At 35.7% G+C, this 13642-nt stretch overlaps 2 protein-coding genes across 2 annotated transcripts in view; one reads left to right on the forward strand and one right to left on the reverse strand.

Moving 5' to 3' along the window:
* GNG10 (G protein subunit gamma 10) overlaps positions 1-1301 on the forward strand; it is a 34794-nt gene extending 33493 nt beyond the window's left edge. The window contains exon 3 of the mRNA XM_036090947.2: positions 1031-1301. The gene's annotated coding sequence lies outside the window, so the exon portion shown is untranslated. The remainder of the gene's footprint in view (positions 1-1030) is intronic.
* The window catches only part of SHOC1 (shortage in chiasmata 1), an 84730-nt gene that overhangs the window by 20281 nt on the left and 50807 nt on the right, over positions 1-13642 (reverse strand). The window contains exons 15-19 of the mRNA XM_078061597.1: positions 11604-11708; positions 8088-8266; positions 6950-7022; positions 2762-2831; positions 1092-1270 (exon numbers count right to left, since the gene is read on the reverse strand). Coding sequence (XP_077917723.1) covers positions 1092-1270; positions 2762-2831; positions 6950-7022; positions 8088-8266; positions 11604-11708 — 606 coding nt within the window. The remainder of the gene's footprint in view (positions 1-1091; positions 1271-2761; positions 2832-6949; positions 7023-8087; positions 8267-11603; positions 11709-13642) is intronic.

The raw sequence follows: 13642 nt of genomic DNA on the forward strand, positions 1-13642 counted from the left end.
TGACCCAGCAACTCATTTTACTTCTTAGAACAAGTATATAAAAATAAATAAGACATATAAGCTACTATAAATCTTATATTACAATAGTGGAAAATTGAAGCATTGTAAATGCTCCAAATAAGGAATTGGTTGAATCAATTAAGTTCATCTTTTTTTTTTTTTTTTTAAGATTTTATTTATTTGTCAGAGAGAGAGAGAGCGAGCATAAGCAGGAGGAGTGGCAGGCAGAGGGAGAAGCAGGGAGCCAATGCAGGACTTGATCCCAGGACCCTGGGATCATGACCTGAGCCGAAGGCAGCTGCTTAACCAACTGAGCCACCCAGGCGTCCCCAATTAAGTTCATCTTTGAGAGAATGGAAGGAGCCTCTACATATAAACTGGGATATTTATCTTTTATCTTTTTGGGGGCCCTTATTTAATCAATTTAACATTTAATTTCATATATCAAAGATTCCAAAGTAATCATTATGGTGACTGTATTTTTAGAATTGAATTGGAATATCTCAGAATTCAAAACTTCCCACTCAGACTTGAGGTGGACAGAAAATAACTTAAGGCAAGTATTGAAAGGGATGCACTGGGACTAAAAGTGTACAGGCTTTTTAATTTAATGGATGTGAGAATTCACAACCTGAGTCATGTGAAGTGTTGCTGAGAAATACAAAGAAACTGAATGATATACAAAGTGGTTTTAAACTCTTTTCGAAGTGTTTATGTATAATTTTTTTTGGGCACATTAAGTTTTCTGAATCAGTCAACATACTACAACAGAATTTTCCCCTAAAATTCAATAAAAAATACCACTGCATAGAAGTATCAGGTGAAGATTAGATATAATTGTAATAAATTGTGCTATTATAAGTAAAATTTAGAAGGTAAAGGGATGAAGACAAATATAACCAGTAAGCCTTACTTTACAAACGAGGAATGAGAGGTAAGGGGTAAAGAACTGGCCCAAGGTCACATGGAGTGCTGAGGTCAGAGTTTGAACTCAAGTCCTCTAATGCCATTGCTCATTCTCTTTCCACAGATCAGAAGCAGAAAACAATTTCCATTCTACTACAACAAAAGGATTTAGTTTATATCCTTACTCTTTAAAACTGTGTCTGGAAGAATCACTTTGAAGACCTTGTGAGGAATATTCAATTTCTCGCAGTGTTTAGTCCAACAAGAGTTTTCTACAAAATTGTATTCCACCACAAATGAGAAGTTACTCCAGGGGAAATCTGATCCAATATATTGATTATGTACAACTACACAGGAACTTGTACTGAAGACAAAATAAAGCCAAGAAAATAGAATTATATTTGTGTCATTATTTACTTGGGAGGCCAAAAGATGACTGTCTTTGGCTATTTTATTCTTCTCTAGTCTGTGCCTACTTATCTTGGAAAGGCGCTCATGTATTTTCTGTTGATTTGTTCTCCAATTGTGCTAATTCCTTTTTATCTTTCTTTTTGATGGTCATACATTTAAAAAAAAATTTTAAAGATTTTTAAAAAAGATTTTATTTATTTATTCTAGAGAGAGAGCCAGCCCAAAAGGGGGAGGGGCAGAGGGAGAAGCAGGCTCCCCACTGAGCAGGGAGCCCTACGATGAGGGATGAGGATGATGATGATGATGACAATGATGACGATGATGACGATGATGACATGGGGCTTGATCCCAGGACTCTGGGATCATGACCTGAGCCAAAGGCAGACGTTTAACCGACTGAGCCACCCAGGTGCCCCTTTTAAGATTTTATTTTTAAGTAATCTCTACATCCAATGTGGGGCTCAAACTCACAACCCCGAGATCAAGAGTTGTGTGCTCTTCCAACTGAGCCAGCCAGGTGCCCCTATGGTCATGTATTTTTTAAAAAAAACAGGATCTAAAAAACTGTGGACTACTTCACATTCCCAAATGCAAGGGACCCTAATTTTATTAACCGAGTCCTATCAATAACAGACAAGTCACTGTGAGAATTCATTTTCTTACACATGTGAGGTTTCATCTTTGAGGATCTACATAAGAGAATATTATCTGACAACTTTGAAATGATTTTTCTTTTTCTCAATGAGCTTCATAGGTGATTTAGCAACAACAAAAAACGGATACTTAAATATCATAAGTTTATCTTTCCTATCTTCAAATTCCATATAATAGCACTTATTGTAATGAAAATTCTCTACTGCTGCTTTCTATTTAGAGCAATCTAGATAGATAATAGACATAAGTTAAATGCTTTTATGGGCTTCTATTTGATTTACAACTTCTCTTTTTATTATCTGGATCCCAATATTAGAAATAAAAATTTCTACATAAAATAAGGCAAAATAAAAACATTTTTAGACAAGTCAACACTAAATTTTATTATTAGCATGCTCGCACCGAAAGAATTTCTAAAGAATGTACTTCAGGAAGAAGGAAAGAAAGAAGATATAAGAAACAATGCTGAGCAAAAAAACCCCAAAACTGGTATAAACAAGGGTAAATCTAAATGGGTACTTCCTGTCCTAACAGTAACACTGATAATGATAAGTTGGGGATATTAAAGCAAGACTGAACTAAAATTCTGGACAACAATAATATATAATACACAAGGCAATGACCTGAGTTCAAGTATTCTAATGTAAAACACTTTTCAGGAAGAGAAGAGATACATTGATTCATTTCAGGTTTTATTAAACCTTTTAAAAAGTTAAATTCCAGGAGAAATTGTGCTTTTCCTGTGGAACTGGTATGCTTATTCCCCATAGGTGAAGAAATACATTTTTACCCATTTAAAACACCTTCAGATTCCACAAAATCTTTCCTTCTGTTTGAATGTAAGACAGTCAATGTTAAACCTGTTGGGAAAAAAAAAGAGTAATACAAAAAAGTGTTTTTCAGTGTTTTGTTCATATATAATTTTTAGGTGTTCATATATTTCACTATCATAAAAAATGAACTGAAGACCTTGAACAAGGAAACTGCTTAAAATACAATTTGCTGGATTATTTTTCTGTCTGTGGGTGTCCGAAAGTTTGAAGCATGGGCAATATTTCTGTTGTGTGTATATGTTTTATATGTATAAGCATGGAACTTCTGAATTTATTATGTAAAATAATAAAATGTATCAAAATCTTAATTTTAAAGTAGCCAAATTAAACACTCATCAATTCTGTGAATTTTACTTTGCTAAAAATCATGGTTGATTTTACCTTTTTTCTCTAATCAAAAATTTAAGTACATAACTAAATAGCAAGTGACTACATTTTGATGTTGTTTTTTCCCTTCTACTGGCTGTATAAGAAGTAGAAGACCTACTGGGTGCCATCTGCTCCTTAGAGTTACTTCTGCTTCTTAATTGTAATTTAAGTTTCTTATGTTACCGATTTTTTAACAAAATAGATTTCAAAAAATTCTGTAGCCACACATATAGTTTATTTTTGGTAGACATCATTGGTTTAAGAATAACTGATTCTAGTTAAAATAAATTTTACTCTCGATTGGTGTATGTTTGTCAGTTGTAAAGTTGACAAAGGCATGATGTGATAATGACAGAGTAATGCTTAATAATTTAATGTTTACTTGGCTTGATATGACAATAGTTTTGGTAGCAATAAGAAGAGGATGAGTAGTATTTCTCTTTTGTATATAAATTTATAAAGTCATATTATTATTATTATTTTAAAAGATTTTATTTTTAAGCAATCTCTACACCCAACATGGGGTTCAAACTCACAATGCTGAGATCAAGAGTTGCATGGTCCACCGACTGAACCAGTCAGGTACCCCAAGCTCATACTATTTAAAACCTAATCTCTTTAGCTGATTTGTTTTAGCTGTAATCTCAAAGCAGATTACTTGCTAAATGCATTACTAGGATCTTGCAAGCAGAGAAGATGAAACCACATTTCTACTTTCTAACACTAGACAGAAAAAAAAGGCCTCACTCCTAGACACAGAAGATAGCTGCTTGTTAAAAGATAGGAAAAACATTTTTTTTTCAGCTTAGAGAGTCAAATATTTTTGTGTCAGTTTCAACCTTGTTGAAATAAAATAGCATAGTAGTGATGATATAATCCCCAAAGCCAAAAGAAATAGAATGTTCAGCATGAAGCCTTTATAAGAAGTAATATATACAATAATAATTTGTCCATGTGTCTTAAGCACATCAAAGGAAAAGATGCCCCATTAAGTAGGTCTAAGTATTCTTCTCTGTGGGGCAGGCATATTTCCTCAGCCTCTTCACAAAAGTATTACCTCAGTTACCCAAATCCCTTTGTTTCTTAATGCTACATTGCTCAGCACTTTCCTAATTAAAAAAAAAAAATGTTTTCAGTTACCCTGATTCCAGACAGGTGTGGCAAGTACAGCCTCACAATTGCTAACTACTACTTTAACATTTTGGTACTAGTAAAATCTTGTGAATTTGGTGGATAAAACCTCATCTTCCCAGGCCCGGAAAACTGGATGAAATAATAAGATCCAGGCTTGCAAATCTGGACTCTAGACACATGATAATGTCTAGAAATAGCACCTTATAAAGGTCGACTGCAAAAAGTCTTCCATTCTCACATTGCTATAATTTAATAGTTAATTTTGCTAAGTGCACTGACAAGCAGACGTTTGTAATATTTGTATATAGTTCAGTTCAATCTTTTTCACTAGTCTCAGTCTACTAGGTATACAGAGAGGCATTCATTAGTTCAGTTATTCAATTCATTTACATAAAGTTCCTTCTATATTCCAGGCATTTTTGTGGATGCTGGTAATACAAATTAGGGCATGGTCCTTACCCTCCAGAAGGTGACATGCTAGTGAGGAAAACAGACAATAGGATCTCAGTTGTTATAGCCTAGGATGGTAAGTAGTGCCTTAGAAGTATGCACATAATACACTAAGAGCACAAGGGAAAGCATTTATTTATTTATTTATTCATTCATTCATTCATTCATTTTTTTAAAGATTTTATTTATTTATTTATTTGAGAGAGAGAAACAGCATGAGAGGGGAGAGGGTCAGAGGGAGAAGCAGGCTCCCCGCTGAGCTGAGAGCCCAATGTGGGACCCGATCCCAGGACTCCGGGACCATGACCTGAGCCAAAGGCAGTCGCTTAACCAACTGAGCCACCCAGGCGCCCTAGGGAAAGCATTTAAATCAAGGCTTCCTGAACAAATGCGAAGCCAGAGGAAACTCTGGTGGACGTCCGTAGCGGCCCAGTTTTAACTAATTTTTAAAGGATGTGTAGGAGTTAGCTGCTAAAGAAGGGAGAAGAGCACTATGTAGCAGAAACAGGAGGTGTAAAGGCATGGAGATGGGAAATAGCATGATAAACCGTTTGGTAGGGTTACAGCAAAGATATATTTGGAGATGGCCAAAGATGCAATTTATGGAGGGAAGAGAAATAGTAAACAAAGGGTGACATAGGTTGAGGATGGTATTTTATTTTTAATACTGGAGTGCTTAAAGATTAAGGGAGAGTCACTGGAGAGGAAGGCTGGGCGAGGAAATAACTGATGGGAACACACTGATGAGGGAAGAGATGGGATCTAAAGCAGAAGTGAGAAATTGTTTTTCGAAGGGAGGAGGTTCACCTCCCTTATAAAGAAAGGAGGAAAAGATAAAAGAATAAAAGAAATGAAGGTAAGTTTGTAGATGGTAAGGTTGTAAGATGAAAGGTTGTTAAGAGGTATTGAGAGCCCATACAAGGTCAGAGAAGTTAAGTTTGTAGTGGTACTAAACTATCTGATTTTCTTTAATAATGCTCAGGAGCTCAGGTATAGGAACAGAGAGGTTAAACGTCTTGATGGATTCAGAGCTGAGATTTAAATGGAAGGTACAGTAGAAGGACAAGACTGATTAAAGTCATGGGCACATCACCAAGCCTGGAAAGAGAAAAATGTGAAACAAAAAAGGAATTGATTGATTACAGATCTCTAAGTTGCTGAACATCATGGAAGAGGTAAGATAGCTGTGGACAGAGAGCAATGTGTCAGAGTTTAAAGTTCAGAAGTAGCACAGCTCTGCATTATTACAAGGTTAATGGCATAGCCAAGGAGTGAATATCATTTCTCCTGTAGAGACCAATGAAACTATAAGGTCAGGGTATTGAATGAGCCATTCACATTAAAGACACCTAGGATAATGGCAGGACTAGGAGTGAAAAGAATACCATGAACCAGGTGCACAACTGTCCATGGATGATGGGGAATGTTTGAGTGGCTACTAGATGATGGCAATATGGAGTCGTAGCAAATGGTGTGGCAATATGGCCTAGCCTCAGAGGATAGAGAAATAATAATATTTTGGAAAGGATAATGGAAAGCAAGAAATGGCCCTTTCAATCCTATGATATATATATCATATATAAGAGGGAGAGAATTATCAGCCTCTATATGAAAGGGATACAGGGGAAGCTGTATCATCTGCGAAAAGCTGGGTTCACTTAAGACAAGGAGATAAAAAAAGGAAAATAGTTTACATATAAGCAATGGGTTCCATGGCACAGGGTGGAAAGGGTTGGCAGAGGGGGCAATAGTTGGTAGAAGAGTTGAAGAATGACACTAGAACAAGACAGACCTTGGTTCAAATCCTGAGTCCCTCACTTACCACCTGTGAGGTGCAGCATGTTACAACACCTTTATGAACTTTAGTTTCTTTATTTGTAAAACTGATTTATAGAGTTGTTGTAAGTATACAGAATCATTTAGCAACTAGTAGTCAATCAATAAAAGGTGTCAATTGATAATAATAATATACACAAAAGTACATATAATGTACATATAAGTACATTATAGGATATTTATATTGCACACTTAAAGTCCAGATTTATTTAAAAACTGGTTAGATTCCACTGAGTTATATACTTTTAAAGAATGAATTTTATGTTATTATATCTTAATTTAAAAACTTAGATCACTACATTTTTATATGTTCCAAACATTTGTTATCAAATGAAGCATAATTTAAAACTCCCTACCTTCCATTTTGTTAAGGATTTTAATGAGTAAATGTTTTTCACCATCTGAGTCCATTCTTACTATAATCAGCACCTGATCAAAAATAAGAATTTCATATATCTCTGAATAATTATTCTTTTTCATAGTTTTGCTACTGTGACAAAATAACAAGCTTGATTGGTTACATGAAACTATTGGCAAAAAGATTACCAAATAAATATTTGTGCTGTAAAAGATGTCAGTGATTAAACACAAAGGAATAAATTCTGGTAAGATCAAATATCAATGAGGAAAATATTCTGAAGTGGGGCATTCTTAGCATCCGTGTACTCCCATATGGGTGATTGTATACATAAATTGTCTCTACCTGCATTGTTAGCATAAATTCAACCCAGACAAGTTTGAATTGATTGGAAAAAAACCCAATGATTTGTTGCTATACTTTCCTAGTTATCATTATAGCTTTTCTTGGTGGTGTGGGGAGAGGACAACAAATAAATTCCAATTCTTAAATTTCTTACTGTTATTTTACTTTATTTTAATGACAAGCAAGTTATCTAAGTAACCACAGAGTTGGAGATAAAGACACAGGAGGGACAAAGAAAAAAAGAAGAAAAAGGCCAAATTTATATCCAGATTTAGCGTAAAGCACTTGAAAAGTTTTCTGGTTTGAAAACATTTAAGAAAGTATTTCCTCTTAAGTCTTTATCAATGTAACCTTCATATGCTTGAGGTAGGGTGGACAAAAATTTCCAATATAATCCAAAGCATAAGCTAAATGCTTTTTTTTTTTTTTTAGAATCATATAAGATGAGATTCTGGCTTAATATTAAAAATAAATTATTGTAGTTCTGTTATTTGGTATATGTTCATGAACTTAGATGTACCAGACAACAGTTTTGAAATTTGGAGAGCCAATCCATAGAAAACTGCGTATAATAAAAATTAAAGTATTTTTAAATTCAAGATACATGAACAATGATGCAAATCATCCTTTCTCTGTGTCTGATTCTGTTTTGTTAACTTACTTAAGGAGAAAACCATCAAGGGACCAAATAGTCTAGACTATTTCATAATTTCTGAGTTAAATGCAAAAATTTCTTACATACAATTCTTGTTTAAGCTGATTACCGTTATCTGCTTTATTCCAGCACTTACCTTCATCTGTTGCTCACTTTGCATCCAATTTAGTATCTGACATTGCAGTTCTTGTATCTTGTAGTTGGTTTCAGGCTTTTTTTCCCTAATAAACTGTACAATCTCCAGCTGTCTCCAAATGTCATCCAAATAGGAGCCTAAAATGCTTCTGTAGATATCTTTTGCATTTGACAAATATCCTGTTAAAAACAAAAGCAGGGGGGAAAGGCATATCTTTTTGTTCTTTGAGAAACTCCATGAGTCATAACAGAGTTAATCGTTTTCCGATTTTGATCAAAGATATTGACTGATGAAAACCTTTAAACTGAGTGAAGCTGAAAAATATGTACCAAATGTCTTCTTTTAAGCTACATGACATACTCTATATATCCTCTGAATATATCCCATCTTTTCCTGCCTTCTGGCTTGGTCTACACTTACATGCAAGTCGTATGGAAATGCCACTTCGCTGGAATTTTCTTGGTATTTTATCTATAAAGCTTTTGTACTTGATTTCTTATTTATGTATATGACAAACTCATTAGTCTATAAACTCTTGGGATATAATCCATGATATTTATGCATAATTCACTTATTATTTTTTTTTTATTTAAAGATTTTTTATTTATTTATTTGAGACAGAGAGAATGAGAGAGAGAGAGCACATGAGAGGGGGGAGGGTCAGAGGGAGAAGCAGGCTCCCCGCCAAGCAGGGAGCCCGATGCGGGACTCGATCCAGGGACTCCAGGATCATGACCTGAGCCGAAGGCAGTCGCTTAACCAACTGAGCCACCCAGGCGCCCTATGCATAATTCACTTATATTGCTGCTAAAACAGCAGAGCCTAAATTCAGACTCACTAAAGCAGATTCCAAACACAGAATCCCTGGAAGTTCATATTCAGTAAATCTAGACTCTTTCCCAGGGATTTCTGCCTAAAAGCTCTTCCTGATTCTCTAGACCTAATCTTCTGAAAGAAAAGCCTAATCCAGTAGCATCCCTGTTTCAATGGCTCCTTATCATCTACAGAATAAGGTCTGAACTCTTTTGTGCAGTTTAAAAGGCTATTCATGATTTGTCTCTTTGTTATGTCTTCAGGCTTAGTTCCTATTCCTTTCTACCTTATACTCTTCGATTTAGCTACATGCAGCACACCCACTGGGTCATTCTTCTGGGCTCTCAATTCTGCCTGTAAGACCCTTTTATACTTTATTTATTTGGCAAACTCCTACTTGTTTTTAAACAAATATTCAGCTTTAAGTTAACAGTCTCCATCCTTTGTGCCACAGTACATATTGCTGCTATAATATCCATTACACAATACTGAATTTATTTCTGGGTTAAAGCTCAGAAGTGAAACTCTATACCTTTAATCTTGAAACTCATTAACTTGCTAGCTTGGGAGAGGTAGCAAACTAGAAGCTGGGAGAAAAATACAGAATTCTGGAAGGCAGCAGGGCAGACAGCCAGACCCCCATGGACCTTTCTTTCTCTGACACTATGCAGAGAAAAAGAAAAGAGGACAATCTAACTTACTCTTTGATTTTGAGAGGTTTAGAGGAGTGAGAAATCTCTCCACTAAAAATGTCCAAGGTGGGGCGCCTGGGTGGCTCAGTTGGTTAAGCGACTGCCTTCGGCTCAGGTCATGATCCTGGAGTCCCGGGATCGAGTCCCGCATCCGGCTCCCTGCTCGGCAGGGAGTCTGCTTCTCCCTCTGACCCTCCCCCTCTCATGCTCTCTCTCTCTCTCATTCTCTCTCTCAAATAAATAAAATCTTTAAAAAAAAAAAAAATGTCCAAGGTGGCTAGGTTATTCCTTATGGCTTGGTACGTAGGGCTTAAGAAGTTCGTTTTCCAACAAGGATTTTACTTTCATAGTATTCCTCAAGGTAGCCAAATAGCAATGTCCAAGTTTGATTTGGTGAAAGTACTTCTTTGAGGAGTAAAAATTATTCAGCCCAAGTACATGGTTCTTAATGGTCTCACCTAATCCTAGGGTAGACTGTAAGAGTACTTAAAGGTGAATATATCTCAAGCAATCTTCCATAAATATTATTTCTCTAATTCTAGCTCTCTAATACTAATAAGTATTAAGCAGCAGCGAGTCACAATGCACTCTCTCTTTTTTTTTTTAAGATTTTATTTATTTATTTGACAGAGAGAGAGAGAGATAGCAAGGGCAGGAACACAAGAAGGGGGAGTGGGAGAGGGAGAAGCAGGCTTCCCGACAAGCAGGGAGCCCGATGCAGGGCTCGATTCCAGGACTCCAGGATCATGACCTGAGCCGAAGGCAGACGCTTAACGACTGAGCCACCCAGGCGCCCCCACAATGTACTCTCTTTACAACACTGGGAGCTCAGGTAGTCTAGATTCTGACATTCTGCCTTACACTATGCTTTAACAATCAGCTTAGCTTTTGATAGAACTGATGATTTTTTATGGAAGCTGAAAAGACAGGTGACGAAATAGAAGGGCACATAATACTACACCCTTATACCAATTCCAGGTACTGTAAACTAGGGTGAGAGCCCCCAATCCATACTTGATGGAGATGGAGGTAAAATAACCCAATCAGCATCAACACCCAAGTGGTTTAATTGCAGAGAAAAGGAAAAGCACCATGTTGGGCTTTCTAAAGGTAGCTGTAATTTAGTTATAATATTTGGCCAGATAATACTAATATAATGCTTGGCCAAATATAACTCCCAGTGCCGTAAAGGGAGTACAGTTGTAATTCACTGCTGCTCAGTACTTATCAAAACCTTGGATTAGAGAAATACTTGTCTGGGTCACAGATAAAACAAAACCTCTGGGTCACAGATCAGAATAAAATTATTTTCACTTTATATTTTAAATAGGTTCTAGAAATTCTAAATTATGAAACAATTCTATAAGCATACCATTACTAAACAAGTCTAAATAATCCTGCAATAAGGAGCCTCAAGCAGTAATGTACTGAGACAGATATTTAAATGATTTTCATAGTTTAGAAAAAATTTCTAAAATCTTTAAATTTTCCAATGTATTCAAAATAGTTTGATTTTTATTCCTCCAGTAATTCATATCCTAATTTACAGACAAAACTAAAAAAGAAATTGCAAAATATCTTACTACTAATAATTTGGTTATATTTGTTATGTATATTCACCTAGCAAAGATTCAAAGCCACAAACATTCAATGAAGACCTAAAATGTACATGGCAAAATATCACCTTACATTAAAAAGTAGTGCATGACAATGATTATACAATCAAATCTGTTTAAGGCATTATGACTCTATAATTCAGGCCTAGATTAGAGAATCCTAAACCTATTTTTCTAAGTGATGATATTTGTTACAAATGATTTCTTTTAAAGAATACAGGCAGAATAAAAATATATATTCTATTATAATTATGTCAAAATGTATATAATGTTTAATGCGGAAGTAAAAGAGGCTACATCATTTCTTACAATTTCTTTTTCAGAAAAGTAAAAGTTATTTCAGATGAAATATTTCAATAGGAAGAAAAGGGGAAATAAAAATTTCCCCCACTAACCCAACGCTGTGTCCAAGCTACATGTTAAAAGGACATCTCTAATTGTTACCAGAAGATGTAAGAGAGCAGCATGCTTGAACGTCATTTCTTTTTCATCATTTGTACCTAAGCAAGCAGAAACATATTTAAAAACATAAGATACACATCAGAATTTTTGAATATGTATCAGAATGCTTAACAATAATAGCTAACATTCATAATCAGGTGCTTACTATGTGCCAGGCTGTATGTAAGCTGGTTATTTCACCAAATCTATAATGATAACCCTGTCAGACAAGTTTATTATGAGCCTCATTTTTTGGATGAGGAAATAGTCTGAACAAGGTTAAGTAACTGTCCAAGGTCAATATGTGAATAAATGGTGGAGCTGGCATTCAAACCCAGATGGCTAACCTCAGTGTTCATACTCTTGTTGCTTTCCCACTTAGGAAAAAAGATCAGTGATTCCCAGTTATAAAACAAGAAGAAAATTAAACTCATAACTTGCCAACTGGTGAAGATAAAGATGGGTGATCATAACATAAAGCAATACCTTAAAATGAAGGTAGAGACACCTGGGAATAATTGTCCAAAGATATGACTCAAACAAGAGATGTATGCACAGGGACAGGCCAATTGTCTACTTAATGTGTTCGATGTAGTTCTAGAGCTTTTTGAAGATGACAGAATGGATTTTACCGTGTGCAAAAGAGAAACCAAGAAGATAGGAATCTAGGCCCATTGCCCCAAATCAACCAGAAAAGCTCTACTTTTCTCTGTTTTATATAATGGGATCCCATGAAATATTTATTTGTACAAAATGTTCTGCTAAAAAGTTTGAAACTGCTCATCTACTCAATCAATAAAGATCAAGGCAAATATGAAGTAGTCACTGGGAACCAAGAGGCAGCAGTAGAACCATTTCTGGGTAGTATATCCAGCCCCTGTAAGACTTGTGGAAACAAGTCAATCATGACCTGGAAGGGATGAGAACAGAGCAGAGAAACCAGATTTGGTACCATTTTTCTTCTTTCTTTAGGAGAACATTTCTTGAACATCTCTTATAGTGCAGGTCTGCAGCTGAATGTATGAAAACATCTTTATTTCACCTTTGCTTTCATAATATATTTTTGCCTAGTATAGAAAACTAGGATTTTTTTCTTTCAGTATTTAATTTTATTTTTTAAAGATTTATTTATCTGAGAGAGAGAGAAAGAGTGGGGGGAGGGGCAGAGGGAGAAGGAGAGAGAGAACCCTCAAGCAGACTCCCAGCTGAGTGCAGAGCTAGATGCAGGGCTCAATCCCAGGACCCTGAGATCATGACCTGAGCCGAAATCAAGAGTTGGTTGCTCAACTGACTGAGCCACCCAGGCACCCCTTCTTTCAGTATTTTAAAGATTTTACTCCACTGTCTTTTCACTTGTACAACTTCTGACAAGAAATTACGTCATCCTTATCTTTGCTTTCCTTATGCAACATGTTTTCCGCACCCCCTCTGGCTGCTCCTACAATTTTCTCTTTACTACCAGTTTTGAGCAATTTGACTATATACCTTGATGTAGCTTCATTATGCTTCTTATGCTTGGGGTTCACTGAGTTTCTTGGATCTATGGGTTTGTAGTTCTTAACTAAGTTTGGAAACCTTTCAGTCACTATTTCTTCAAATATTTTTTTCTGTTTACCCCCTTTGCCTCTCCTTTGAGAACTCCACTTACTATTACGTCAGGCTATTTGAAGTTGTTTCACAGTGCCCTGATGCTCTTTTCTTCTTCTTTTTTTTTTTAGATTATTTTATCTACCCGTGTTTTATTTTGGAATAGTTTCTATTGCTATGGCTTCAAGTTTACTAATCTTTTCTTCTGTAATATTTACTCTGCCATTAATCCAGTGCAGTTTTCATCTCATACACTGTATTCATTTCTAGAAGGCTGATTTGTGTCCTTTTTCTATCTCTAACTTATTGAACATATGGAACATAGTTACAAGAAGTTTCAGTGCCCTTCTCTAATAATGCTAACATCTTTGTCAGTTCTGAGTTTGCTTTGATGGAATATTCTCAT

The sequence above is a fragment of the Halichoerus grypus genome, chromosome 14 (assembly GCF_964656455.1).
Source record: "Halichoerus grypus chromosome 14, mHalGry1.hap1.1, whole genome shotgun sequence".
Taxonomy (NCBI): domain Eukaryota; kingdom Metazoa; phylum Chordata; class Mammalia; order Carnivora; family Phocidae; genus Halichoerus; species Halichoerus grypus.